We start from the raw sequence: 27,420 nt of genomic DNA, 5'->3' as shown, positions 1-27,420 counted from the left end.
AGAGAGAGGAGCAGCAAACAGCTTGGGAGGCAGACCCCAGACGTGGGAGTGCGTCTGCCACAATAAAAGAAGACGTAAATAGTCCCTGCTGACTGCAGATTTATTGGAGGCTGTTGCTACCGGGTGTTGTGCTGGGTGCTGGCTGGGCAGGCTGGGCTCACACTGACTCCGGCGGGAGAGGGGCTAACAGTGGTGGATTCCTGGCCACCACCTGGTGGGATGGGAGGGGCTGGCAGACAGCTCATCTCTGCTGCCATCCTGATGTGTGGGGACTCTGACCCCTGGGGGCCTCCTGTCTGCACTTCCGGCTCAGAGACTGCAGCGGGGGTGCTGCCGTCCTTGGCTTCTGCCCCGTGACAGTTCACAGAAGGCCCTGGCACTGACGGCAGGAAGAGAGCTGCTCGGGCCGAGAGGATGCTGAGGGTGTGTGAGTCTCCCGTGTGCTCGTGGTCCTTAACATGATCATGAGGTAGCTGTTCTCCACATGAGATGGGAGGACGTGCCAGCTCTCCCTGCTCAGGGCCTGCGCCTTGTGACCCGGGCCTCCCTGGAGACAGCAGGGCTGCTGGGGGTCAAAGAGCAGATGGCTGCCTGTGGGTCCTGGTCACTGAGCTTGTGATGCACAGTGTAATTCCCGTCACGGTGAGCACCATGCCGGCGATGGCTCCTGGGATAACAGGCGGAAATCAGGGACTCGGCTCAGCCATGCCAGTGGGAGCTGATACTGGGCTGGCGGGAGAGCTCACATGAGGGCTTGTCCCAATTTCCACCCCAGCATCTGTCCCCAGACTGCCCAGGGGAAGGAAAGTGATGACCACCAGGAAGCAGGACAGGTGCAGAGGAAAGGGGCAGGATGGCGGAAGGCCCTCTCCTCACCAGCCCCTGGGAGATGGGCGTGGGACAGAACCACCCAGGGTTGTCACGGCCGGGCAGCAGCCTGACTTACGTTTGCCACCAATTTCTTCTCCAAGGATCTTCCCGACGATCATTGTGAAGACGATGGCCAGGGAGTTACAGATGGGCACGGCGAGAGTCAGGTCTGGGTGGTCAAGGTGAGGAGAGCCCCTGAGGTGCAGGAAATGCCTTTCCCGTCACAAACACGTTCATCTCACCCTCGTGGCCACTGCACACCTTTCAGAAAGGCGTCCTGACCCCAGCGCCAGAGGAAGTCACAGCAGAGCTCAGGACTCTAACCCAGGCCTCCTGACTCCCAGTTCATGCATTCTCGGGATTCCAGCGTAGCCCTGAGCTCGGGTGTGAGACCAGCCTGGCTTGACAGTGAGAATGAGGTCTCTGCATTCAGAGAGAACTGAGATCTTCTAGACAGACAGACAGGCACACAGATACGAAGGCACCTACAGCCCAAAGGACACGGTGGAACCTGTGTAACAGCGCCAAGCACGGCTACTGTCGATAAAGCACAGGCTACGCACAGTGCTCTGTGTACGTCTCATGTCATTTTCACATGTGACCTTGCTCACAACACCACAAGGAGAGAACTGTCACCAAAGGGAAGAAAGGCTCAAAGAAGTCGCACAAATATAGACAAATTGAGGGTTTAAATGTATTTATTTGGAAAGCAGAGATAGAGTTTTTTCCATCTGCTGGCTTACTCCCCAAGTACTTGCAACAACCAGGGGTAGGCCAGGCAGAAGTCCAGAGCCTTGAACCCAATCTGGGTCCCCAACATGGGTGGCAGGGACCCAAGCACTTAAGCCATCATCTGCCTCCCAGGCAGGAAGCTGGAATTGGAAGTGGAGGTGGGACTTAAATTCAGGCATTCTGACATGGGATGCAGATGTCCTAAGTGGTGTCTTTTTTCTTTTTAATTAATTTATTTGAAAGGCAGAAATACAGAGAGAGATCTTCGATCCACTGGTTCACTCCCCACATGGCCCCCACGGCCAGGGATGGGCCAGGCCAAAGCCAGGAGCCAGGAGCATCTTCCAGGACTCCCACCTGGGCACAGTGGCCCAGGGACTTGGGCCATTTTCCACTGCTTTCCCAGATGCATTAACAGGGAGCTGGATCAGAACTGGAACAGGCTGGTGCCGCGGCTCACTAGGCTAATCCTCCGCCTGAGGCGCCAGCACTCTGGGTTCTAGTCCTGGTCAGGGCACCGGATTCTGTCCCGGTTGCTCCTCTTCTAGTCCAGCTCTCTGCTGTGGCTTGGGAAGGCAGTGGAGGATGGCCCAGGTGCTTGGGTCCTGCACCCGCATGGTGCAGACAATGTTTGGGGGACAGTGCTGTGACATATAAGGTTAAGCCTCTGCCTGCAGTGCTGGCATCCCATATGGGCGCCAGTTCAAGTCTGGGCTGTTCCAGTTCTTTTTTATTTATTTACTTATTTTTTTTTTCTTTGACAGGCAGAGTTAGACAGTGAGAGAGAGAGAGACAGAGAGAAAGGTTTTCCTTCTGTTGGTTCACCTCCCAAATGGCTGCTACGGCTAGCGCGCTGCGCTGATCCGAAGCCAGGAGCGAGCCAGGTGCTCCCTCCTAGTCTCCCATGCGTACAGGGGCCCAAGTACTGGGGCCATTCTCCACTGCCTTCCCGGGCCACAGCAAAGAGCTGGACTGGAAGAGGAGCAACCGAGACTAGGACCTGGCACCCATATGGGATGCCACAGGTGGAAGATTAACCAAATGAGCCACGGCGCCGGCCCCCAAACATTGTCTTAACCACTGTGCCAAATTGAGGGTTTAAACCAAGGTCTGCCTGACTCGAAAGCCTGTGCCCTTACTAAATTAGATGGATATTGGTGGGGCCGGTGCAGTGGCACAGAGGGTTAAAGCCCCAGCCTACAGAGCCAGCATCCCATATGGGCACTGGTTTGAGTCTTGGCTGCTCCACTTCTGATCCAGCTCCCTGCTAATGCACCTGGGAAAGCAGTAGAGGATGGCCCAAGTCCTTGGGCTCCTGCACCTACGTGGGAGACCTGGAAAAAGCTCCTGGCTCCTGGCTTCGGATAGGCTCAAGTTCCAGCCATTCTGGCCATTTGGAGAGTAAATCAGCGGATGGAAGACCTTTCTCTCTCTCTCTGTTGCTACCTCTCTCTTTCAAATAAATAAATCTTTTTTAAAAAAATGGATATTGGCAAAGCAAAACACAAGGTAATGGAGCCAGCGCTATGGTGTAGTGGGCTAAGCCTCTGCCTGTGGCACAGGCATCCCATGTGGGCACTGGTTCGTGTCCTGGCTGTGCCTCTTCCAATCCAGCTCTCTGCTTATGGCCTGGGAAAGCAGTAGAAGATGGCCCAAGTCCTTGGGCCCCTGAACCCACGTGGGAGACCCGGAAGAGACTCCTGGCTCCTGGCTTCAGATTGGCCCAGCTCCAGACGTTGCGTCCATTTGGGGCGTGAACAAGCAGATGAAAGACCTTTCTCTTTGTCTCTCCCTCTTTCTGTCTGTAACTCTGCCTCTCAAATAAATAAATCTTTCTTTAAACAAAATGAGGTATGCATGTTGTGTTTCTGTTTCAGCTCAGGCTTGAGTCTTACGGCGTTAAAGAGAAAAGTAAACCTCGGCAGCAGGAGGCCAAGTCCCGGTTTAGGACGTAGGGCTGGGCCGTGGGGGAAGGCACTGGAGCCCAGGATCTGTTCCTGGCTTGTAAAGCTCTATGGGGCTGACTTCAGTAAGAAAATGTGTTCAGGATCAGTGAATCAATACCACTGCACCGCACACTTCAAACTGCTAAGTGGGTAGCTCTCACGCTAAGTGTTTTCATCAACATTTATTAAAAAGTCTCAAAATACGGGGCCGGCGCTGTGGCGCAGTGGATTGACGCCCCGGTCTGAAGCGCCAGCATCCCATATGGGCGCTGGTTCTAGTCCTGGCTGCTCCTCTTCCCATCCAGCTCTCTGCTATGTCCTGGGAAAGCAGTGGAGGATGGCCCAGGTCCTTGGGCCCCTGCACCTGTGTGGGAGACCTGGAAGAAGCTCCTGGCTCCTGGCTTCAGATTGGTGGCACAGCTCCGGCCATTGCTGCCAATTGGGGAGTGGACCATCAGATGGAAGACCTCTCTCTCTCCCTCTCCCTCTCCTCTCTCTGTGTAACTCTGACTTTCAAATAAATAAATAAATAAATCTTAAAAAAAAAAAAGTCACAAAATACAGATGATATGGATGGGACAGACATTGACCCTTGCAGTCAGACCCCCACATCCCACACTGGAGTGTCTGAGTTTGATTCCCTGTTCCAGCTCCTGACTCCAGCATCCTGCTGAGGCAGACACTGGGAAGCAGCAGTTGGAGGCTTAAGTACTGGGGTCCCTGCCACCCATATGGGAGGCCCAGATTGAGTTCCTGGCCCCCACCTTCAGTCTCTTCCACTCCCTGGCTGTGGCAGGCTGGGAAGTGAACCAGCAGGTGGGAGCTTTGTCTGCCTTCCTGTCCCAGCCTGTCAAATAAGGGAATAAATACTAAGGGACCAATCAGAAGCTGAGTTACCTGCCTGCCAGGCTGACTGCTGGCTCCTCAACAGGTGCTTTCCCGGTAGTCCCTGGCCTCCCTGCTTGAGGTGAAGGAGGGAGCTCTCCTGCTCCCCACCCCCTGGGAGGCCCCAGCAAGGCCAGCATTATCCACCCAAGAAACTGACATGGCACCCCCAGCCACTCACAGCTGCTTGGGCCTACATCCCCTCTGTGAAACGAATGGCTGTGAAAGACACATTTGCAAGAGTAGACGGGGCTGGCGCTGTGGCGTAGTAGGTAAAACCGCTGCCTGCAGTGCCGGCATCCCGTTTGGGCACTGGTTTGAGTTCTGGCTGCTCCACTCCCAGTCCAGCTCTCTGCTGTGGCCTGGGAAAGCAGTAGAGGATGGCCCAGGTGCTTGGGCCCCTGCACCCGCGTGGGAGATGCAGAAGCTCTTGGCTCCTGGCTTTAGATAGGCCCAGCTCCAGCTGTTGTGGCCATTTGGGGAGTGAACCAGTAGAAGGAAGACCTTTCTCTCTCTCTCTGCCTCTGCGTCTCCGTAATTCTGCCTTTCAAATAAATAAATACATCTTACAAAAAAAAAAAAAAAAAAGTGGGAGAGCAGGGGCACAGGAGAGAGGCAGAGCGGGTTTCCCTGTGCCGTCTCCAACAGATCATTCCAACACTCAGCCTGTTCCCCCACTAGCAAAACACTGACAGCGAGCTGCCCTCTCCCCAGCAGGGCCATCGTGAGGTGAGCTGTGATACTGCACAGACCGTCTCTGGCTGAAGTAGATGCTTAACAAGTAGAGACTACCGTTCTGATGATTAAAAAGGATGGACCCTGAAAAACGGAGAGCGGCTGACGAGACAGCAGGACCCTAGGATGGCATCTGCTGTGTCATTCGCCCACGGTGAAGGCCAGACTTTCAAGTTCTCTCAATGAGGTCTTTTGGGAAACGCAAACTGCAAGTTAGCGGAAGAGCAGTGACTCTAGGTGGAGCCAAGGTGGCGGATCTGGGGCTGTCCCGTCTCCTCACCCTCCCCTGGCCTCTGTGAGTGCAGTGGTTGGGTGAGACTCCAGGCAGCAACACCGCAGTAGGGGACTCCTCACAGCAGGGCTCGGGAGCGTAAGCTTCACTACACGGCTTTAAGTCCTCTGCACCGAAATGCTAGGGGACTTCAGGCAGGGGAAATAAGTTATCAAAGTGCTATAACTCCCCTCGCTAAGTGACGATAATCAGGTCTGCTTGACAAGGTCACCATGGGAATTAAATAGAATGTGTAAGACCAGAGGCCAGCATGGTGGTGCAGCAGGTTAGCTGTTGTGGCCATCTGGAGAGTGAACCAGCAAATGCAAGATCCACACTCCCTCACCCCATGCCCGTCTCTCCCTCTCTCTGTTGCTCTGTGTTTGAAATGAATAAATATATCTTTACGAAAATTTTAGGGGCCGGCAATGTGGCATAATGGGTAAAGCTGCCGCCTGCAGTACAAGCATCCCATATGGGCGCCGGCTCACCCCCCAGTTCACATCCTGGCTGCTCCACTTTCGATCCAGCTCCCACTAATGTGCCTAGGAAAGCAGCGGAAGATGGCCCCAGTCCTCGGGCCCTTGTACCCACATGGGAAGACCTGGAAAAAGCTCCTGGCTTTGGGTCAGCTCAGCTCTGGCCGTTGCAGTCATTTAGGGAGTGAACCAGAGGATGGAAGACCTCTTTCTCTCTCTGTCTCTGTAACTCTTTCAAAATAAATAAATATTTAAAAAAAAATTGAAATCCATGCATATGGGGCCAGCACTGTGGCTTACACTAAATCTCCACCTGCAGCACTGGCATCCCATATGGACACCAATTCCACCAGTCCCAGCTGCTCCTCTTCCGATCCAGCTCTCTGCTATGGCCTGAGAAAGCAGTGGAAGATGGCCCAAGTCCTTGGGCCCCTGCACCTGCGTGGGAGAACCGGAAGAAGCTCCTGGCTTCACTGGCCATTTGAGGAGTGAATCAGCAGATGGAAGACCTTTCTCTCTGTCCCTCTCTCCATCTGTAACTCTCCCTCTCAAATAAATAAATAAATAAATCTTTAAAAAAAAAGAAATCCATGCATAGTTTTTTTTCCCATAAACTTGCTGAAGTACCTCACTGTGGCAGCCAGAGTGTTGAAGCCAGCACTTGGTACAGCAAAATAAAATTTCCTTTTTTTCCTCTGATGCTGCTCAAGACCGCCAGGCTTCAACCCAACCCAAGCGCCTGGCAACACGGAACCAGCCCACTGCACTCTCCTCCTCGGAGAAGCAGGCACGCTGGGGGAACAGGCAGGAGCAAGGTGCCATGGCCTCCTCTGGGAATCTTCCAGGCGGCCTGTACCACTAAGCAGCCGAGCCGGGGACCTACCTGTTGATGCCAAGGTGAGGTAGTAGAGAAGGGAGCCACACTGGTTGAGGAGAAAGGGCATCAGGTACTGGAGACAGGAGAAACGTGCAGTCAGGGTGGTGGCTTGCCTGCGCAGCGCTGCCTCCCCTGGCCTTTCCGCGGAGGGAGGGATGGGTACACAGCCCAGCGAGCACGAGGCCCTGTCAGAGGGACCCGTCCAGGGCTGACCTCCAGCCTTTGCCCGAAATGCCTTCTCCCTCAGCTCTGCTGGGGCCCATCGCCTCCATCCTGCAGAGCCTTGAGTGCCAGTGTCACCTCTTCCAGGAAGCCTTCCCCAAGTCCCCCGCTCAGCCTCCCTCCTCTGAATTCAGACAGCCCTCAGCCCCGGGAAGGAGTGCCGCCCATGCCTGGCTTTCCCACCAGCCTGGACGGGCACCCCTGAGGTCAGAGCCAGTTCTCCATAAGCCCCCCGCCTCCCTCCCCCAGGGCCACCTGGAGCCTTGGGAAGGTCACCTCGCCACAGCTGCCTTGTATTCGCGTAATTGGAGGGATGGCATTGATACTAACAATAGCGGCCACAGACGGAGCACCTGGCCCACTGCAAGGCGCTTTCTGCGCCCACCTCACCTGATTCTCACAGCTGCCCTCCCAAACGGTTCTAATTCCCACCCTACAGAGGAGGACACCGAGGTTGAAGAAGCGGTGGGGCCGGGATTCTGACCCAGACCCGTTGGATTCCAGAGACCAAATTCTTAGCAGCTACTAGGGCGAGAGAGAAGCCTTTCCGGACGCACCTCAGTATTCAGGAAGAGCGTCTTCATCTCCTGCAGCAGCTGCCGGGCCCAGGTCCGCTCGTGAACCCGCCGCAGCCCGCCGGACGCCCGCTTCAGCAGCGGCTGCGTGCCGCCCCACAGAGCGGCCACCAGCACCAGAGCCAGCACCTGTCCTGAATGCGGACGCATGCAGATGCCAGTCACCCCGACCCCGGCCCGACCCTAGCCTGCCTCTGCCTCCATCTCCCTTCCCTCTCCCGCACCCCGGCTGAGGCTGGCGCCCAGGGACAGGTCCCGGGGGGCTGGGACCCGGGGTGGGTGTGGAGTAGGAAAGAACTCTGGGTGGCGGGGTCGGGAAGTCCAGGAAGGGCGGGGCCGACTACCCACCCAGAGTCGCCGCCATGGCAACGCCGCGCGATTTCTACTTCCGGGTGAGAGGGGGCGGAGACCCATACCCCGGAAGTGACTCCAGAGCCTCTTCCGGTCCTACTCACACTGCCGCGTTCCTGTCGCCGCCGCCGGCATGGTGAGTCCCATCGAGTGAGGGTCGTTGCGGTGGGGGTCCCGGGGTGGGACAGGGGCTCAGTTCCTGGCACTGACACTCCCGTGCTGTCCCCCACAGAAGCCGATCCTACTGCAGGGCCATGAGCGGTCCATTACGCAGATCAAGTATAACCGCGAGGGCGACCTCCTCTTCACCGTGGCCAAGGACCCTGTGAGCGTCGGCGGGAGGGCGGGCGGGACCACGCGGAGGGGCCCGAGAAGTAGGGAGAGACCATCCCTGGGGTCGCTGCACGAGACCTTTCTACCGGGAAAGATGGGCATGTCTTAGTTGTTGATGGAGGGAAGCACCGGCGAGAAGAAAGACCGTCTGGAAAGGGACGGGGTGGTGGGTGAGGTCGTTCAGGTACCCGGACGACACTGTTCCGGGGAAGAACGAAAGCATTCTATCAGGATAGGAGGCAGACCGCCGCTGGTAGGGATAGATGATTCTCGGGCAGCAAGCTGTCTGCAGGGCCCGGGAGAAGTCCGTAGTGCATTTAAAGAAAAGGGGTGCCCTAGCCTCATCCTTAGCTTAGCGCTGACAGCCCCCCTTTTGAGGCATCTCCGTACAGAGGGAGTTAATTGATGATTTAAAGTGGGGGTTTGATGCTTGGAATCCTGACTCCTGTATCTGCCGTCAGCGTGACTGGTTTGTCTGTGTCACCGAATCTTTCCAAACGTCAGGTTTTCGTTTTTATAAAATTGGGTACTTAGGGTAAGGAGCTTGGCACAACACCTGGAGCATACGAGTGCCTAATTGATGTTCGTCACTGGTGTTTGAAGTTGCTTAGACAGCATTTCACGGGAGTCCCACCAACCCTTTGAAGAAGGCATTGCTGTCCTGATGTGCTGTTTTGTTTTGAGTGACAGATCCCTTCTGCTAGTTCACTCCCCAAGTGCAAACAGTGGCCAGGCCAAAGCGGGGAGCCTGGAGCTGGGTCCAGGTCTCTTACGTGAGAACAGTAAGCCAAACTTCCACCCTGTCTTGACCATTTCAGAGTTGGGGAAACAAATTCCAAGGGGAGAGGCACTGTGCTTGAGATTGTATAGTGAGGGAGGAGCAGAGCAGGCACTGGCACCCTGACTTCCTCACTGCCATCTGCTCCCACGGCACAGGACACCACCGCTGCTGGTTTTCTGGACCACAGCGCAGCCTGACCTCCTTCTTCTTCTTCTTCTTCTTCTTCTTCTTCTTCTTCTTCTTCTTCTTTTTTTTTTTTTTTTTTGAGATTGTTTATTTGAGAGGCAGAGTTCAGAGAGAGAGAGGTCTTTCATCTGCTGATTCACTCCCCAGGTGGCCACAATGGGCCATAGCTGGGCCCATCTGGAGCCAGGAGCTTCTTCTGGGTCTCCCACGCGGGTGCAGGAGCCCAAGTGCTTGGGCCATCTTCCGCTGCGTCCCCAGGCCATTAGCAGGGAGCTGGATCAGAAGTGGAGCAGCCGAGACTCAAACCAGAGCGCATCTGGGGTGCCGACTGCAAGCAGAGGCTTAACAACTACTATGCCACAGCACCGCAGCGTTAGCCCTGATCTTTTGTTCTTCGAGATTCGGAGTCCAGAGGAAGGCTGGGACTGGCAAATTAGGACACGGACACCTTGGCCAGCCTCCTGATTCCCCAACCAGTTACCTTCAGTAAAGGAAGAGAATCCAAGATTGCTTTTTGTCAACTTCCTGCTTTTTCTCAAGAGATTAGCCAGAGGGGGTGGACTTTTAGTGCAGCAGTTACGTTTCTGCTTGGGACACTTGTGTCAGGTATAGGAGTGCCTGGTTCAAGTCCCAGTTCCTGTGCTTCCATTCCAGCTAATGGGCACCCTGGGAGGCAGCGGATGGTGGCTCCAGTTCTTAGGGTCCCTGTCACCCACTCGGGAAACCTGGATAGAGTTCCAGGCTCTTGGCGTCTGCCTGGCCCAGCAATGGCTGTTAAAGGCATTTGGAAGATAAAGCAGCAGGTGGAAGAGCCCTCTCTGTCTTGGAAATGTCATGAAAATTTATATTTGAAAAAGAGATGATGAGGAGAGGGCAGGCTCGGCCTGGCTAGAGGCTGCTGAGGGTTCCTGGAGCAAAATAGGAGGCGTTGCTCTTGTGGGATGTGTGCCATCTGTTGTTTGACTCCTCCAGATCGTCAATGTCTGGTACTCTGTGAACGGCGAGAGGCTGGGCACCTACATGGGCCATACGGGAGCTGTGTGGTGCGTGGACGCTGACTGTATCCTTGTCTGAGTCTGTGCTCACGGGGTCTGCTGGCAGTGGAGAGGCTGCCGAGTTGGAGGGCGGGAGTTCGAGATGTGATCGTGGGTCTAGGGGGCATACCTGCTGTGTCATTCTACACCCCCCACCCCGTCCTCCTCGGTGGGCGGGGAAACATTCAGGATGGTTCCGCTTCAGGGGGGTGGGGGTGGGGGTGGTTAGAATGCTCTCAGCTAGGAGGGCCTTTGGGGGCTGAGGGCCGCACACAGAGGCCACCCAGTTGGCCTCTGACAAAGGACAGGGCCCAGGAGAACTCGGTCGTCTTCCTTAGCACCTCTTCAGGGGACACCAAACATGTCCTCACTGGCTCAGCTGACAACAGCTGTCGTCTCTGGGACTGTGAAACAGGTAAGCCTGAGCCCTTCACTTCAGCATGTACTGAGGGCCTGCGTGTGCCTGCCTAAGCAAGCGGGTCTGAGGACACAGACGTCCAGAGATGGCTCGCAGCCTACGGAATAAGAGACAGTGAGACAGGAAGGAAGGCGAGGAAAGTGTAATACTAAGGTATGATACGTATTAGAGGAGATAGAGTAGTGTGGAGGGCCAGAGGGAGGCAGCTGACTGGTGGGGGGTGGGGTGGGGGGAGAGGGAGCACAACCAGGAAGCTTTCCCAAGGTGAATCTTAGCTGTGGCTTAAAGGACAAAAAAGACGTCATCACGTTGGCACATGTGGGAATGAAACCATGGAGAGTGCTGCAGACAGGTTATCTGATCTGGTTGGATTCCTGCCTCCTGGTGGGTGAAGTAGTGGAGAAGATGAGGTTGGAGAACAAGCCTGCACTGCCAGACTTAGGAGCATGGGTTTGTCCTGAGGTGGCATGCCGTGGAGGTGCGAGCGGGGGGTGGGGGCAGCAAGGTCAGGGAGCAGTGAGACGCATCGAAAGCTTCGACTGAAGACAGCTGAGTGTGTGAAGGTGCCCCGGTTAGTAAATGTTTACTGGGCATCTAGTTCTGTGCAGTGCCCTGCTGGGCACTGGAGACATACGGAGAGAGCGCACCAGGTCCTTGCTGGGGAGGAGCGCAGTGTGATGGACACGAGTGCGCTGTGATCCACTGGGAGCAACGCCACAGTAGCAGGGTGCCCGAGGTGGGGAAGAACATGGAAGACTTGGGCCTAAGCATAGCAGTGAGGAAGGGCCAGGGGTTGGAGCCGCTGGAGCAGGAGACAGGAGGAGGAGTTGTGGGGGGTCCTCCCTGCCTTAGCCCAGACTCTGCCTCTCCCCAGGGAAGCAGCTGGCCCTACTCAAGACCAATTCAGCTGTCCGGACTTGTGGTTTTGACTTCGGAGGCAACATCATCATGTTCTCCACTGACAAGCAGATGGGTTACCAGTGCTTTGTGAGCTTCTTTGACCTGCGGGATCCAAGCCAGATCGGTGAGGGCTGGGGCTGGAGTCGAAGTGAAGGGCTCACTTCCAGGGTCCAAGGGCTGACCTCTTCTGTCCCAACCAGACAACAACGAGCCCTACATGAAGATCCCTTGCAACGACTCCAAGATCACCAGTGCCGTCTGGGGACCCCTGGGGGAGTGCATCATTGCAGGCCATGAAAGTGGAGAGCTCAACCAGTACAGTGCCAAGGTAAGGGCCAGGTGGCCCCAGCCCACCAGAAGGTTTCTCTGTGGAAGCAGGGTAGCACAGTGGTTAAGAGCAAGGGCTGGATGCAGATGCAGATCTCATCGTTTTCTAGCTGTGTGACCTTGAGCTAGTTACATAACTTCTCTGAGCCTGTTTATGTGTTTCAAGAGTCAGATGACATCAGGTATTTGAAAAACTTATGAAGTACTTAGGACATGTTAATAAAGATCTCAGATAAGGGGCGGGTATTGTGGAGCAGTGCGTTAAGCCACTGCCTAGGACGATTGCACCCCATATCAGAGGACCAGTTTTGAGCCCAAGCTACTTTGATTTCAGTCCAGCTCCCTGCCAATGTGCCTGATAAGCAGTGGATGAGCGCTCAAGTACTTGAGTTCCTATCCTCCCATGTGGGAGACTCAGATGGAGTTCCTGGCTCCTGGCTCCTGGCTTCAGCCTGGCCCAACCCCAGACTGTGAAGCCATTTGGGGAGTGAATGGAAGCTCTCTCTGTGTCACTGTACCTTTCAAATAAAATAAACGTTGGGGAGGGAGGGGAATCACAGACATGCATTTTCCTGCCACTACAGAGTACAAGGCCCTGTACTCAGATGAGAATGGTTCAGACAGCCATGTGCCCAGGGCGGGCACAGACTTGGAAACACCTAGTACATGAGTCAGTTGTGCGTTGTGCCACCTTAGGGGTATGCCATGTCACAGAGGAAGTGCATTAATGTCATAGAGGTGTGTCTATTAAGCTATGAAGAATAAATGGCCCTTCTAGCAGGAAAGAAAAAGTATTCCATGGGCAAAGTAAGCAGCAAAACCAAAGGCCTCAAGTTAAAGAAGTCTAGGTGCCTCACAGATCACTGGACTGTGATGCTGGGAAGGTGGACAAGAAATAGACTTGAAGGTCCTGAAATGCCAAGAGGTAAGGGCTTGATTTTCCTCCAGGCCACAGGGAATCTTTAAGTGTTTGTTTTCATTGACTCAGAGGTGGAATGACAGAGATCTTCCATCTGCTAGTTCACTTTCCGATGCCTGTAACAGCCGGGCCTGGGCCAGGCCAGAGCCAGAAGCCAAAAATTCTACCCAGGTCTCCCACATGGGTGGCAGGAGGCCAATTACGGGGCCGTCCTCCACTGCCTTCCAGGATGCGTTAGCAGGAAGCTGGGTCAGAAGCAGAGCAGTGGGACTTGAGCCCGCACTCCTCCACACAGGAGGCAGACATGTTACTGGGGTTGCCTAACATGCTACACCACAACATTCCTAGCTGGGCTCTCCCTTTTGCAGGCCACAGTTGGGAAGATGAGCCTCCGCTAGCCAGTGTGCATGGGGATGTGGAGTGCTAGGCCAGCAGGGATGAGATAATGGGCTGAGGGAAGGGCAAAGTCTGAATTGTCTCAGATTTCTGACACGGGTACCCAGTCTCTGGGGAGCTAGGAAATGGGCCCAGTCTGAGTCTATTTTTTTTTCCCCCAGTCTGGAGAGGTATTGGTGAACGTGAAGGAGCACTCCCGGCAAATCAATGACATCCAGTTATCCAGGGACATGACCATGTTTGTCACCGCATCCAAAGACAATACAGCCAAGGTCAGCCTGGGCAAGGGGCTGGCACTGAGTTTGCCTGACTTTCCCCAAGAGGGCTCTCTACAGATTTCTCCTCTGCCTTCTCTCTCCAGCTCTTTGACTCCACAACCCTTGAACATCAGAAGACTTTCAGAACAGAACGCCCCGTGAACTCAGCCGCCCTCTCCCCCAACTATGACCACGTAAGGGAACCCCATCTAGGCTTCCTAACAAGGCCCCAGCAAGCTTGCAGGGAAGAGGCGTTTGGCAGTTAGACTCTGACTGGTGGCTGAGCGGGAGGTGGCCGGACATGTCTCTTCCCCTGCTCTTGGTATCTCCCCACTGTGATGCAGGCGACATTGACAAATGGACTTGGCTGCCTTTGGAGCCATCTACCTTTCCTTTTCCTTTTAGGTGGTGCTGGGAGGCGGTCAGGAAGCCATGGATGTGACCACAACCTCCACCAGGATTGGCAAATTTGAGGCCAGGTGAGGGGGACAGGAGCTCTTCTGCAGTCTGAACCTTCCTGAGTGTGTCTTTTGTAATAAAGCAAGCAGTATTGGCCACTAGAAGTGTGGACCAGTGTGTTGCCCTCCTATGACAGGTGTGTAGTACAGCAGTTGAGATTATGAGCTCTCAGGGCCTAGATAAACCATGTGTTTCTCTGTGCTCAAGATTCTAAAACTAGGGGTGGGTGTTTGGCACAGCAGGTAAGTTGCCGTTTGTGATACCTGCATCCCATATCTGATGGCCTGGTCCATGTCCCACCTACTCTGCTTCCAATCCCTCTTCCTACTAATGTGCACCCTGGGAGGTAGCGGGTGATGTCTCAAGTGCTTGGGTCCCTGCCACCCCCGTGGGAGCTCTGGATTGAGTTTCAGCCTTTTGGTTTCAGCTGGCCCAGCCCTGGGTGTTAGAGGCATTTGAAATATGAACCAGCAGATGTCAGATCTCTCTGCTCTGTTTTTCTTCTTTTCTAATAAAATGAAAATGAATAAATATTGTAAAATTCCACAGCAGAATAATGGGATGATAACACACTTACCTCATAAAGTTGTAGAGATTAAATTAATGCTTGTCAGGGCAGCCATTGTGGTGCAGTAGGTGAGCCTCTTGCCAGCATCCCACATTGGAGCGCAGCTTCAAGTCCTGCCTGCTCTACATCCGATCCAACTTCCTGCTGCTGCACCTGGGAAACCAGGGGATGAGGACCCAAGTGTATGGGCCTCTGCCACCCATGTAGGAGACCAGGATGGAGTTCCTGGCTCCTGGCTCAGGCCCAGCTATGGCAACCATTCGGGGAGTGAACCAGCAGATGGAAGAGCCCCTCCCCGACACTCTGCCTTTGAACGAAATGTTTTTAAGACAATTGTGAAAGCTCTGCAGTCAGGCAGACAGGCAGTCTTCCCCTGCAAGGCTTCACATGATCTCATTTGTATTCATTTCCGCTTTGTCCCACTTTCCCTGCTTTATTTTTGTTGTATGGCTTCCTTTGGGGAAGTGCTACCTCTGATGTGTTTTGGAAGGAGATGAAGGGTAGATTAATGGTGTCCTTTCTCACCACCTGTCTCCGCCAGGTTCTTCCACTTAGCCTTTGAAGAAGAGTTTGGAAGAGTCAAGGGTCACTTTGGACCTATCAACAGTGTTGCCTTCCATCCCGACGGCAAAAGGTGAGGACTGTGCACCCCGCTCCCACGCCCCGCTGTGCAGAGTAGCACCTGACTGGTCCCTGCCTCTTTCTCCAGCTACAGCAGTGGCGGCGAGGATGGCTACGTCCGCATCCACTACTTTGACCCTCAGTACTTTGAATTTGAGTTTGAGGCGTGAGAAGCTGGATCTCCATCCGGATAAGAAAGCTGCTCACCAAATTCTGGACTCTGATAAATAAATTAGTTTGTTAATAAATGGTTTCTGGGCAGGTATTTTGTGGGGTCTGTTTTGTCATTTTCTTTTTTTCTTAAAGTTTGTTTATTTATTTGAAAGACAGAGATTTTTCTGTCCACTGATTCACGCCCCAGATGGCCACAACAGCCAGAGTTGGGCCACCCTGAAGCTAGGAGCCTGGAACTCTATCCAAGTCTCCCACACGGGTGCAGGGGTCCAAAGACTAGAGCCATCTCCTGCTGCTCTCCCAGGCGCGTTAGTGGTGCCAGCATTGCAGGTGATGGCTTGACCTGCACCACAGCACCACCCCATTTCATCCTTTCCCCCTCTGTCACCCCAGCAAGCTGATGCCGGTCATGGATATCTTTATTATTTAGACTTTGGACACTTCAGTCTTCAGTATATGGGCTAGCCTGGGTCCAGGCACTTCATTTGAGGTCTGGAGGGGTCTGGAGGGATCTCAGGAGGGGCTCAGCACTGTCCCAGGAGCCAGCACTCAGAGTTGGGGCTCAGGCTGAACCTTCTGTCTTCTCACTGTCTGTCACTATTTGCCACACCTTCTCCCAGGCTGTCTCTGAGGGCTCGGGTGGGCGGGTCCAGCGCAGAAACAGGCCTGAGGAGGAGAAGACCGGTGAGGAAGCCGGGCAGTGGGGACAACTCCCCCAGGGGGAGAAGGTGGGATGGGAGGTGTCACCTTGCCACAACCGCAGGCTCTGGGGCTCCACGGAGGGCCAGATGGCCAAGGGATTGAGGGCATAGAGCGGGTTCCGGAGTTTCCGTTGCTCTTTCGGTTGGTTGAGCCCAGACCACAGCGAGTGGGTTCGAGTCCTCACTTCACACAGGCCCCTGTGGAGACAGGCAGTGAGTGTTCGGCGCCAGCTGTGCCCTCCAGTGTTCTGGGTGGGGGTGGCCCTGGTTAGTGGGGTGACAGCCACTTGGCACGTGACCTCTCCTTCCGGTCAGCTCTTGTACCAGGCACTAGAGTAAAGCAGGAAGAAAACACAGCGCTGCTTCCCGAGTTCTGGTGAGGGGAAAAGCCAAGTAGCCTAGAGGGGGCTCTAGGAGGGCCTCTGCCAGGGGACGGCCGCGCTGAGGCATCTGCAGAAGGACCAGGGCGAGGGAGGCCAACAAAGATGGCCGTTTCCTGGCCTGGATGACCCAGGAGTAGCGCGAGCGGGAAGATGGGGCAACAGGAGAAAAGCAAGTACAGTCCCCACCTTGGAGAGGAGTGAGCCCTCCCCCGTCTGTCAGATGACACAGAGATGGCTTCTGGGGCTGGTTGGGCTTATGGCTGGCTGTGCATTAAGCCTACTAAGTATAAAAATAAGTACCAGTTTCTGGGTGCCAGGCAAGGTGCTAAACTCCGGGTTATAACTCCGTTAATCGTCAGGATACCCTCCAGAGGTGGTGGCTGCTATCGTGAGACTCAGCACTTTGTGGTCACCCAGCAGGTGAGTGGAGCCAGGACTTCTGCTCAAATAATTTCAGTCTACTTTCAGTCTATTTCATTGTTTCACTAGAATCAACCCTGCAAAGTCGTAGAGAGCTCCAGAAGCAACTTTTGATTTTGGCAACAACTTTCTCCCTTGGTCTTCGTTTTCAAGGCAGAAGTGCACTTGCTCTTGGCTACAGACAGAGTGGGCAGGCCTGAAGGGCTGGCCTTGGACCCATCTCTTTCTGGGTTTGTGGAAGATAGGAGAACGTGAAGTTTGGAGGCAGCGGAGGGAAGGGCACTTGAGAGTACAGGCAAGAGAGAAACTGACATGGAAGAGTGAGTTCTAAGGAGGCCGGGACTACAGCATCTGCCCCTTTGCTGTGCCTGCCCCTGCCCCTGCCCCGCCCTGACACCCCCTCAGCTCACCTCTCCTTTTCGCTGTTGCAAAGGAAGCTGCCAAAGGGGGAGGCATAGGCGTGCTCAAACAGCGCCAACAGCAGCCCCTCCCCAAATTCCAGCGACAGCGGGAACTGGCGACCCAGCTGCCACACGCAGTCGAGGAAGAGGAGAAAGGTGGGCGCCTCGTGCTTGGGGCGGGCGTGGGAGAAGGCCGAGTGGGCACAGCGCAGCTGGAAGGGGTGGCCGGCCTGGGGAGGGGGCAGAGTGATGGGCACAAGGAGGCAGGGGTTCTGGGTGGTAGGGCAGGGCTGGGAAGGGGTGGCCACTTACCTGGATCCACTCGCGCTCCACCAGCTCCTGGAATCCATCCATGGTCCGGCTCAAGGGATCCAGAATGAGTTGGGCGAGTGAAGTCACGAGCAGGGTGCTGTCCGTGCCTTCGGCCCCGTGCACCAGGATGCAGGCCCCTTCCCTGTGGGCCCAGTGCTTGTCAAGAGCAGCTGAGTCCTTCCCCGCTGGGTGTGGTGGGACAGGGATGGCAAGGACCCACTTCTCAGCTGCACCTGCTGTCTGAGTCCTGGTTTTGTGCCGGGGGTTGGTAGCCCTTCTCATCCCACTCCTGCCCCATAGACAGGGCTTCTACCTCTCCATGCCCTGGGCGGCCAGGCAGGCGGTGCTCAGTGCCTCCTTCACGTGCTCCAGCCAGCGGCAGCCCTCCAGCCGACTGAGCCAGCGGTCCATGCTCTGCTCCAGGTCCCCGCAGGCCTCGACCAGGCGCACAAAACTCTCCTGTAGGGGCCGCCCCCTGGGCAAATGAGAGTCTGGTCATCCTTCCCCCAGCCCAAGTTCTTGGTAAGGGCAGTCTAGGAGCAGATGATCCGGACCCATGAGGGAGACACAGAAGCCTCTGGAAGCCCCTGAGGGACACAGGACCCTTTGGTAGCCCAGTCTGAGGGAACACAGAACCCAGTGCAGCGCTCCCGATCTGATGGGAACGATTCTGCATCGAGTGTTTCCCAGGCCAGCTGGGGAGAGCTCGTGTGTCTGCACACGCAGCAGGACATGCAGCCCTCTGGGGAAGCAGAACGCCCTGGCAAGCTCCCAGCTAGACAGAAGTGTTACCACATCCTTGAAATTCTTCATCTGATGGGAGCCCCCGTCTGACAAGAGAAACACGACCCTTGGGGGTCTGCACCTGCTGCTACCTCCCAGAAGCTGCCCTGCTCAGTCACCGGTGACCTCCTCCCAGGGAATCCAGTGAAGATTTCTTTTGGCCCAGTTGTGCTCTGGCATTGCGTTCCCTTCCACCTCATCTCTCCACTCCCACTTCATACTCTATACTTTTTTTTCTTTTAAGCTTTATTTATTTATTTATTTATTTATTTGAAAGAGTTGCAGACAGAGGTCTCCAATCTGCTGGTTCACTTCCTGGATGGCTGCAATAGCCAGGGCCAGGCCGGGCCAGGCCAAAGCAAGGAGCCAGGAGTCTGTTCCCGGTACAGAGGCCCAAACACTTGGCCCACCTTCCACTGCTTTTCCCAGGTCATTAGCAGGGAGCTAGTTTGGAAGTGGAGCAGCCAGGACCAGAACTGGTGCCCATATGGGATGCCAGTGTGGCAGGGGCAGCTTTACCCCCTACATCACAATGCTGGCCCCATTCTCTATACTCTTATCATGGTGAGTGCTCAGCTCCCCAAACAGGACAAGTAGTGAGGCTCTCTCTGCACCCATGCCCATACAGTTCCCTGCACCTGGAATGTCCTCCCTCCTACGTCCTCGGGTCCCAGCTAAGGCATCCTGTCCATTCCTCCATTCACCCATTCCTCCTCTGTGCCGCTGCTTCTCGCTCCACTCTAATTTCCACTCCCTTCCCCTCGCTCGTGTGTGGGCTGGCCGCCATGGCAGCTCCTGTGCTCGGTGTTGAGTGAATAAGTGGTTAAGCAAGAGGCTTTTATTTTAGCTAAAGCAGTCTATTCTTAAAAACACACACACACACACACACACACACACACAACACCCTTCCTCAGGGGTGTTTGGCACAGAGGGTAAGAAGCCTCTTGGGACCCCCACATCCCATATGAGATGAGTTGGAGTCCAGGCTCCACTTCCAACTGGACATTCCACTGCTGACGTGCACCCTGGGAGGCAGAGGTGATGAGGCACAAGATCTTGGGTACCTGACGCGTGAGTGGGAGACCCGCCTCAAGTTCCAAGCCTGGCCCAGTCCCAACTGTTGTGGGCATTTGGAGAATGGACCAGTGTGTGGAAGATCTGTCTCTGCCTTTTCATAGGAATAAAAAGAAAGGGAGAGAAAAGATGAAAAAGAAGGATGTGCCCATTAAAAAACTTAAAAACCTCCCTCAGGACCTCTTACTTCTACCATCACCTGGAGACAGCAGAAACGTGCAGGCGTGTGTGTGTGTGTGTGTGTGTGTGTAGGTTGCTCCAGGCACAGTTAGAGGTGTGTGTGTGTGTGTAGTTTGCTCCAGGCACAGTTAAGTGCTAGAGGGTAATGCACTCTCCGTGGGATGTGCAAGGTTCCTAGCGCCTCCCTCAACTATGAGGAGTTCTGCAGGAGAGAGCCTGGAGAAGAGATAAAGGCCCCTTGCCTCTCCAGGGGCCGGTGCAGCCGTTTCCAGCCAGGGTAGGCGGCCTTAGCCTCCGTGCCGCCGCCAGTCATGCGGGCCTGTTTAGCAGCCTGGGCAGAGCGCGTGTCAATGATGAAGCCCCGGGCCCCAGGGCGAGCTCCCACCAGCACAGCCCGCAGCAGCTCCTCGTCCTCAGCGCAGCGCCGCTTCTGGGGACCGGTCAGGGGCTGGCTGGAGCGCAGCAGAGCCTACGGACAGGGACTCAGCTCCGGAAGCTGCACCCAGCCAGCCCACCATCAGGGCGCAGGGGTCTACACACGGGAGCGGGCTAGAGGAGGCAGGGGCGCGGGGACCTCGGGGGTGGAATTCGCAAGGCCTCTGGCTGGGACTTGCGGAGGGGAGGGACCCTATGAGACCGTGGGCAGGTCCTGGGGCGACAGAATGGATTAAGCTTCGAGGGGCTCAGCAGGCCGGGGGCGGGGCCGGGGCGGCAGAGGGCGGGGAGGGAGGCGGTGGGGCCCGGGGCGGAGTGGGGGCGGGGCTCACAGTGCCGTTGGGGGCGTGGTGGTAGCTGAGCACTGGGAAGCGACCTCCCTGGCGGAAGCCGGCGCTGCGCGCCAGGGCATGGTCGTCCACCGAGCGAGGCACGATCAAGGCGCGGGGGTAACTGGGACACAAGCTGAAGTCCTCGTTCACCTCGCTCAGCCGCCACGCGTTGGTCTGTGGTGCAGGGAGGTGTGAGAGCCAGACCTAGGACACCCAGTGAGTGCCCTGTCCCCGTCCCCCGCGCCCCTTCCTGGCAGGACCTCGAGGGCCCCTCGACCGCGCCCACCTCGCGAGCTACTCGCTGGTAGTAGCGCTCGGGCGGGTGGAAGTGCCAGGCGTCGCCCAGTCTGAGACCCTTGGGACGGTAGAAGAACGGAAAGGAGGTGATGACCGATTCCAGAGAGGACAACGCCTGGGGAAGGAAGGCAAGGGCTCTGGGAACTGTCGCAATCGTCCCCACGCCGCCCTGTGCAGCCCTGGGCTCCTCAGCTTCCGCCCTTCCAGGACCGCAGGGCACCCTGCGGCCCCCTGTGCTCCGGGCTAACGCTGGACGCGGAGCTCCTGGCGCACAGCAGCCCCCATGGACTGCCCTCCGCACGGGTTGGGGTAGCTCCAGGGCAGCCCTCGGCACACCTCGATGGAGCGGGCGATATCCAGCGTCGCCTCCACGCCCTCTATGTCCAGCTGCAGCACCCGCAGGTCCTTACAGCGCAGCGTGATGGTGCCCGAGTCTCCCGCGACCCTGGGGGAGGGACGGGCCCAGGCTCAGCGTCTCCCGCCCAGCCTGGGGAGAGGAAACGCGCTGTCGGGCGGGAGAGCGCCGGCCGCCCCTGCGCCTCCCTCCCCCTCCGCTCCGCCGCGGGGACGCCCCCACCACGTCTCACCGCTTCTCGATGGAGTCCACGCTGCGCAACAGCAGCAGCCACAGGTCCGGACTCGCCTCGGTCCCCGGGGACAGCAGCAGGTGGTGGCTGGTGACGCACAGCGTGCCTCGCAGCGGGGGCGCCTCTGGGCCCCGCAGGAGCTCGGCTTGGGCCCGGCCGGTGCGGATCAGCTCCGAGAACTCCATCCCGCGGGCCGGGGCCCGGGAGCCCAGCAGGACCGGCTCTGGGAGCGCGAGGCGGGGCGGGCACGGGCTTCGGAAGGGACAGGAACTGGCTGGGCAGCTGGCGACGCCGGCAGGACAGCTGTTAAGGAGGACCCTTTGGAGGACGGGGTCTCCCAGGAATTCTCCCTTCGCTTGCCACCATCTCTTAGCGGGGCCCCTGGGCAGGGCCTGTTAAAAAACCTCACTTTCGTCATCAGTGAAATGGGAAGAGCCATCTGGCCGGAAGCCTGGGCCTCGGGAGTCACAGCGGTTTTCGTCCTTTTAAAGCTCAGGGGTGCTGGGGCGCTCCGGGAAGTAGTACAAGGAGAGAAAGTCAGCCATCTCCTCCTCTGTGCCCCCCCCCCATAGCTGGAAAGTGTGGGTATGACTGGGAACTGCCTACTTCCTCCCATAACCCTGATCTTGGGTGGGGGAAATCCCTCGGTCCACCTTAAACGCAAGCAGCTGTGTGGCTGGCTCCCCTCCCCCTCCACAGCTGGAAGTGCCCCCCTTGCTGGCCACCCCAGCCTTTACCACTCCATCCTGCCGCCTAGGCAATGACCTGGGGCCCAGAGAAGGCCCAGGCAGGTTCTGTGTACAGGACTTCCAGTCTGGTAGGAGACACCCCTAAGCCAGTAAAGCCACAGTGGGGTTTCAACTGACCTGATGGAGGACTCTACCACCCACCCAGCTTCCCTACAGCTTTTTCATTTCTTTTCCTTAAAATTATTTATTTACTTATTTTATTTGAAAGGCAGAGAGACAGAGAGAGCTCTTCCATCCTCTGGCTCACTCCCCCAAATGCCTGCCACAGCAGGGGCTGGGTCAGGCCAAAGCCTGGGGCAAGGAACTCCATCTGGGTCTCCCAAGTGGGTGGCAGGGAGCCAAGCGCCACCTCTCAGGGTGCCCATCAGCAGGGAGCTGGGTCTGAGGTGGAGGCACTGGGACTAGAACCAGACACGTGGAAGTGTGATCCAGGTGGGTCCCTAAAGGCCATGCTGAGTGCCCGCCCTTAGTTTTTCATTTCTTCAGCTCTGATGCCCACCCTGTGCTGAGTGCTGATTACTAAGAAAAAGACCAACTCCAGCCTTCAAAGGCCCTGGGGCTGGCACTGCGGCGCAGAGGCCTGGGCTGCTGCTTGCAATGACAGAGTCTACCTCAGAGGGCTGGTGGAGTCCTGGTTGCTCTCCTACTGACCCGGCTTCCTGCTGATGTCCCTGGGAAGGCAGCACATGATGGCGCAGGTACTGGGTCCCCTGCCGCCCATGTGGGAGACCAAGATGGAGTTCCTGGCTCCTGACTTCCACTTGGCCCCATCCTAGCTGTTGTCACCATTTGGGGAATGAACCAGTGAAAGGAAGATCTCTCTCTCTCTCTCTCTCTCTCTCTCTGTCCCACTGCCTTTCAAATAAATGCATCTTAAAAAATAAAAAGTGGAAGGGCCTTCTAGTCCCAGACATCTGTTTGCATTTTTAAAAACTTGATTAAAAAGTCATTTTGCGGTTGGTCTTTCACCGTGGCTTTCTCTCTTTGCGCATCCCCTGCAGCCTTTCTCTCCCGCACAGTGGCCGTGGCCGTGGCGGCACATAGGTGCTGGGTGTTTGGACGCAGTGGAGCGAGGGTTTTGGTGGGTCCAGGGGTCGTTCTTGCTCCTGCTTCTTCACACTTGGTCCCAGACGTGTGTGTGTGTGTGTGTGAGTTACAGACAGCATGTGCAACAGATGCATGCAAAGACGTTTCAAATGAAAAAAAAGGTGAAATCATAGATATGATATAGGCAGGCAGATAGGACAACACTGATATTAGGTTTGTGAGCTGGAAGACTACACCTTCACCATGCCCATGTGTGATCTCATTCCCTACCTGACTACACCTATGCACCCCCCTCCAACCTGACTAAATAACCACTCCCCTTTGGAAGTAAATAAAAGGTCTGTAACACAGCCCCCCCCCCCCCCCCCCCCCCCCCCCCGCCATAGACCTCAGTTGCCTTTGCTGCCCGCACCTTCAGGGCACATGGCCTTAAGGTTGCCTACGCTGCTAGTGGTAGCTGCTTTTTTTTTTTTTTTTTTTTTTTTTTTAATTTCCACAGGCAGAGTAGACAGTGAGAGAGAGAGAGAAAGGTCTTCCTTTTTTCCGTTGGTTCACCCCCCAACGGCCGCCGCGGCTGGTGCGTTACAGTTGGCGCACCGCGCCAATCCAAAGCAAGGAGCCAGGTGCTTCTCCTGGTCTCCCATGTGGGTGCAGGGCCCAAGGACTTGGGCCATCCTCCACTGCCCTCCCGGGCCACAGCAGAGAGCTGGACTGGAAGAGGAGCAACCAGGACAGAATTCGGCGCCCCGACCAGGACTAGAACCTGGGGTGCCTGCACTGCAGCTGCTTTTAACCAAAGCCTTGCTGCACGTGGCTCTCTGCTCAATATAGCCCCAGTTTAATCTCTGGACTTTTCTTTCCCCCTTAAATCCCTTACTCTCCTATGCATTTCTCTCACTGAATAAAAAGTTTAAAAACTTACCATGCTGCTTGATCTGTTTGAGTCAGTATTCAGAATTATTCTCTGAATTCATGGCAAGGACCCACACAGTTTAATTTTGGGAAATATTAATAAGCAAATCAGTATCAGATGGATTCCCATAATATAAACATAAAATCGGAACCACTGTATGAAACCGGACACGAAAAAAGCACCGATCGTAAACTTTCAGACTGGTGTCCTCGGCAGGGATGAGAATCCGGTAGCAAAGCCAATGACCGGGGCCTCCCATACATACTGAGCCGGAAACTCCGGGGTGGGCCCAGCAGTCTCGTTTAGTGAGCTTTTCAGGTGCTTCTGATCTGGGCTAAAGTTTACAAAAAAGGTTACAAAAAGGTGAAACTGATCTGCACTGTCAGGAGTGAGGACAGCGCCACCCTTAGGAAGGCAGTGATGTGGCCAGGAGTGCGGGGAGTTTCCCTGGGTGTGACAGCACTCTGGCTGTTGGATCTGAGGTGTGATGGGCCTGGGAGACCTCACAAGCCTTATGTTTATGCTACATGTATTTTGCTGTGTTATATTGCAATACAAAGTTTGAAGCAGGGCACTGCTCTGGCTGACGCCCTGGGAGGAGCCAGGGGAGGGAGCCCTAGGGGCCCGTGCACAGCTCTGCCCTTCCTCTGCAGGCAGCCCTGGAGGAAGCCACAAGGAATCGGAAGCTCTTTAGAGCTGGAAATCAGCGATATGTCCCCAACAGAGGCCCAGGGATGGTCAGTGACTTGTCCAAGGTCCCACAGACGCTGGTCCCGTGCTGAAGGGCTGGTGTCCTGTCTGAGGACCAGGACAGCTGGTCGGTCTCCACCCTGCTCCCGGGTCCCTTAACCTGGGCCGTGGGCAAAGGGCCAAGATGCTGGTGTGAATGATGCTTTTCTTATCCTGGAGCGACTTCCTTTCTGGGAACTGGGTGTCTCCTTCTGGGCAAAGACAATTAAAAATCATCCAAGGGGCCAAAAGAGCAGGGCCCCTCCTGCTCCCACCGGATGGGCATCACGTGGCTCTCGGGTGAGCAGCCCAGGAAAATTCCAGCCCCTGCACACTCGGCCTCTGCTCACACAGCCCAGCACACGCTGCCTCCTTGGCCCACCTTGAACGTCCACCATCGAGCCCTCTCCTTGGCACGGTCTTTCACTCTTGGTTTCTGCCACCATCCCCTCCCTGGGCAACACTGCCGGGTCACTCACCTCAAACCCACCATGTCGCTGGGGACACTGAAGTTCCAGGCAGTGGGCGAGGATGACGAGGAGGAGGAGGAGAGCCTGGACTCTGTGAAGGCACTGACGGCCAAGCTGCAGTTGCACACCCGGCGGCCCTCGTACCTGGAGTGGACGGCCCGGGTCCAGAGCCAGGCCTGGCACGGGGCCCAAGCTAGACCTGGGCCCGGGGCATCTGGGGCCATCTGCGGCTTTGACTCAATGGACTCCGCCCTTGAGTGGCTCCGAGGCCAGCTGGTAAGTGTGGTGAGGCCCGCAGCCTTGCTTGGGGCCTCCCAGCCAGTCCTTGTTAGGGCCCGAGACTATGGGTGTAGGGAGGGGATAAGAAGGGACCCTAACCCCAGCGGATGCCTACTGCTGTGTCCTGGAGCTCACTGCATTCTCACCCCGACATTTGCAAAGATAAAGATGTCCCGGCTCCAAGATTCTGCTCAGCGGATCTGGGAAGGGGCCCCAGGCATCTGGACCACTAGTGTGGAGCAGGAGCTGAGACATAGGGAGATAGCGAGCTGGGGTGAGAGGCGGCTAGGACCACACCACCAGCGCAGTGGTCTAGAGGGTTGGCCCGAAGGGAGGAATGGGGCTGATGGTCGAGGGCTGCTCCGGCGGGCTCACGCCCCCTGTCGGCCACAGCAGGAGATGCAGGCGCAAGACCGGCAGCTGGCAGGGCAGCTGCTGCGGCTGAGGGCGCAGCTGCACCGGCTGAAGATGGACCAAGCCTGTCACCTACACCAGGAGCTGCTGGACGACGCCGAGCGGGAGCTGGAGCTGGAGCCTGGGGCGGGCCTGGCCCTGGCTCCACCACTGCGGCACCTGGGCCTCACGCGCATGAACATCAGCGCGCGCCGCTTCACTCTGTGTTGAGCCGCCCTCCCCGGGGAGCCCCTTTCCCAGGCTGCCTGTGGAGAGTTCAGACCCCCAGGCTCCTCCGTAAATGCTGTCCCTGTTCCCATCAAGGTCTCAGCCATGGTTTGTGCAGCCCAAGGCCGCTGCCTGGCTGTGCTCTGTTGCTGGGCCCCCGGGGTTCTTGTGCAGGAGCGGTGGCCTGGCGCACCTTGGGCTTGGAGATGGACCCCCGGCGCCCTTCCCCCCACAGCTCCAGTTCTGTTTCTCTGCCGTATGGGGAGATCAGAAGTGGGAAAGAACTTAACATCCTGAGTCATGCCCCTGGGAGGAGGCTGTGGTAGCCCTGAGTTCAAAGGCAGCTCCTCCTTGCACTTCAGGCCTTGAGGAGGCTCCTTAACCCCGTCCTCTGCTTTCTAAGATGGAGATGCTGGCTCTCACTCCGTAGGAAGCTGGATGTGTCGCGAGTGGGCTGGCGGTGACGGTGCATGCCTGCGGAGGCCGGGAGACGGGCCCAGCGCTGCTCCCGTGCACACGGTGGGGGCCGATGGGCCTGCACCTGGCCTGGAGGCCCCACTCTAGCTTTTTGCTTTGAGCCTCGTGGCCTCTGTTTCCGTGTGACACTCTTTGTCTGACTTTCCAACTCAGGCTTCCTCTTGCCCCCACCCATTTCCTGCCCCCCCCCCCCAGCAGCTGAGGTGCGCACAGCATCAACTTCCACCTCACAAACCCCAACAGCGTTCTGAGGCTCCCCTCCCCCCGCCTGCCGCCAACGAAGCGTTTGGAGGCGCTGCCGGGGATGCATTTAGACTTTCCTCCTGATGGGGTCAAGGCCCGGTTCTTCTTTATTTTTAATAAAGCTGGAGACATCACAACACTTGATTTTTTTCCAGAGTTATTATTTATTTGAAGGCAGAGTGACACAGAGAGAGGGAGAGAGGGAGAGAATCTTCCATCCACTGGTTCACTCCCTAGAGTCTGCAATGGCCGGGGGAGCCAGTCTGAAGTCAGGAGCCCAGAATTCCATCCAGATCTCCCACGAGGGTGGCAGGGGCCCAGATACTTGGACAATCTTCCGCTTCTTTCCCAAGCACATTAGCAGGGAGCTGAAGCAGAAGCAGAGGAGCTACGACTTGAACTGGCACTATATGGGCTGCTAGTGTTGCAGGCAGCGGCTTAACCTGTTTGGTCCAGAGCATCGGCTCCCAAGGCCCAGTTCTGGATCTTGCTGAAAGCTACCTGGACCTCCTCCTATCACTAGTGACGTGGCCCTCGGCCCACAACGGGTGCCACCCTCCGCCTGCCCTCAGGAAATGAAGATCGGGGCCTCCCTCTGCTCCTGACAAGGTCCTTGCCTCCTGCCGGTGGCAGATAGTATGGCTGGTCTGCCGCTGTGCCGGGGCGCCTGG

General features: G+C 56.4%; 4 protein-coding genes and 1 long non-coding RNA gene across 11 annotated transcripts; 3 read left to right on the top strand and 2 right to left on the bottom strand.

The window, feature by feature from the left end:
* Positions 1-79: 79 nt before the first annotated feature.
* TMEM234 (transmembrane protein 234) lies at positions 80-8,011 on the bottom strand. 2 transcript variants are annotated; one of them, XM_002720674.4, is made up of 5 exons: positions 7,941-8,011; positions 7,575-7,726; positions 6,802-6,868; positions 947-1,039; positions 80-667 (listed from the first exon to the last, which is right to left on the bottom strand). In XM_002720674.4, exons 1-5 carry the CDS (start codon positions 7,954-7,956, stop codon positions 573-575), a joined length of 423 nt encoding a protein of 140 aa, XP_002720720.1. In that variant the 5' UTR covers positions 7,957-8,011; the 3' UTR covers positions 80-572. The 2 variants fall into 2 exon arrangements, with proteins under 2 accessions (XP_002720720.1, XP_008271992.3); XM_008273770.3 differs by having other exon boundaries at positions 80-729; positions 7,941-8,005.
* LOC138850691 (uncharacterized) lies at positions 917-6,487 on the top strand. The gene is made up of 2 exons (XR_011390807.1): positions 917-1,052; positions 5,148-6,487. It is a non-coding gene; the product is annotated as an uncharacterized lncRNA (long non-coding RNA).
* A 163-nt stretch (positions 8,012-8,174) lies between the features above and the next one.
* On the top strand, positions 8,175-15,407 carry EIF3I (eukaryotic translation initiation factor 3 subunit I; the record flags this gene model as incomplete). Its single annotated transcript, NM_001082178.1, is given in 12 exon segments — positions 8,175-8,268; positions 10,216-10,303; positions 10,627-10,692; positions 11,570-11,719; positions 11,796-11,923; positions 13,399-13,509; positions 13,599-13,645; positions 13,648-13,659; positions 13,661-13,688; positions 13,900-13,973; positions 15,063-15,155; positions 15,231-15,407. Coding segments are annotated over 12 exon segments (997 nt in total), but the record flags the coding sequence as incomplete, so codon positions are not given.
* Positions 15,408-15,717: 310 nt separating this feature from the next.
* Positions 15,718-22,851, bottom strand: LOC100342240 (myotubularin-related protein 9-like). Of its 5 annotated transcripts, XR_011390804.1 has the most exons (11): positions 21,222-22,851; positions 20,971-21,079; positions 20,624-20,749; positions 20,338-20,541; positions 19,813-20,039; positions 17,847-18,008; positions 17,534-17,675; positions 17,231-17,451; positions 16,701-16,839; positions 16,064-16,215; positions 15,718-15,982 (listed from the first exon to the last, which is right to left on the bottom strand). XR_011390804.1 is itself a non-coding variant. In XM_017350260.3 (10 exons), exons 1-10 carry the CDS (start codon positions 21,404-21,406, stop codon positions 15,879-15,881), a joined length of 1,632 nt encoding a protein of 543 aa, XP_017205749.2. In that variant the 5' UTR covers positions 21,407-22,851; the 3' UTR covers positions 15,718-15,878. The 5 variants fall into 5 exon arrangements, 4 of the variants coding, with proteins under 4 accessions (XP_017205749.2, XP_002720719.2, XP_017205750.2 ...); XM_017350260.3 differs by lacking the exon at positions 16,701-16,839; XM_002720673.5 differs by lacking the exon at positions 16,701-16,839 and having other exon boundaries at positions 20,338-20,511.
* Positions 22,852-24,978: 2,127 nt separating this feature from the next.
* FAM167B (family with sequence similarity 167 member B) lies at positions 24,979-26,888 on the top strand. Of its 2 annotated transcripts, none has more exons than XM_002720631.5 (2): positions 24,979-25,405; positions 25,802-26,888. In XM_002720631.5, exons 1-2 carry the CDS (start codon positions 25,151-25,153, stop codon positions 26,030-26,032), a joined length of 486 nt encoding a protein of 161 aa, XP_002720677.1. In that variant the 5' UTR covers positions 24,979-25,150; the 3' UTR covers positions 26,033-26,888. The 2 variants fall into 2 exon arrangements, with proteins under 2 accessions (XP_002720677.1, XP_008271986.1); XM_008273764.4 differs by having other exon boundaries at positions 25,003-25,405; positions 25,805-26,888.
* The last annotated feature ends 532 nt before the right edge of the window (positions 26,889-27,420 follow it).

The sequence above is a fragment of the Oryctolagus cuniculus genome, chromosome 7 (assembly GCF_964237555.1).
Source record: "Oryctolagus cuniculus chromosome 7, mOryCun1.1, whole genome shotgun sequence".
Taxonomy (NCBI): domain Eukaryota; kingdom Metazoa; phylum Chordata; class Mammalia; order Lagomorpha; family Leporidae; genus Oryctolagus; species Oryctolagus cuniculus.
Note: the sequence above shows the minus strand (reverse complement) of the source record. Positions and strands in the feature narration are given on the sequence as shown.

What these genes read in the sequence shown, in the direction of transcription:
- TMEM234 (XM_002720674.4), bottom strand. An exon ending in CGCTCTTCCTGAATACTGAG is followed by an intron (nt 6,869 to 7,574) that starts GTGCGTCCGGAA and finishes TCCTGTCTCCAG; the next exon opens with TACCTGATGCCCTTTCTCCT. An exon ending in AGAAGAAATTGGTGGCAAAC is followed by an intron (nt 668 to 946) that starts GTAAGTCAGGCT and finishes CTGTTATCCCAG; the next exon opens with GAGCCATCGCCGGCATGGTG.
- LOC100342240 (XM_017350260.3), bottom strand. Translation starts at nt 21,406, where the DNA reads ATGGAGTTCTCGGAGCTGATCCGCACCGGCCGGGCCCAAGCCGAGCTC. An exon ending in GTGGACTCCATCGAGAAGCG is followed by an intron (nt 21,080 to 21,221) that starts GTGAGACGTGGT and finishes TCCCTCCCCCAG; the next exon opens with GGTCGCGGGAGACTCGGGCA. An exon ending in ACCAGCGAGTAGCTCGCGAG is followed by an intron (nt 20,542 to 20,623) that starts GTGGGCGCGGTC and finishes TGGGTGTCCTAG; the next exon opens with GTCTGGCTCTCACACCTCCC.
- FAM167B (XM_002720631.5), top strand. Translation starts at nt 25,151, where the DNA reads ATGTCGCTGGGGACACTGAAGTTCCAGGCAGTGGGCGAGGATGACGAG. An exon ending in AGTGGCTCCGAGGCCAGCTG is followed by an intron (nt 25,406 to 25,801) that starts GTAAGTGTGGTG and finishes TGTCGGCCACAG; the next exon opens with CAGGAGATGCAGGCGCAAGA.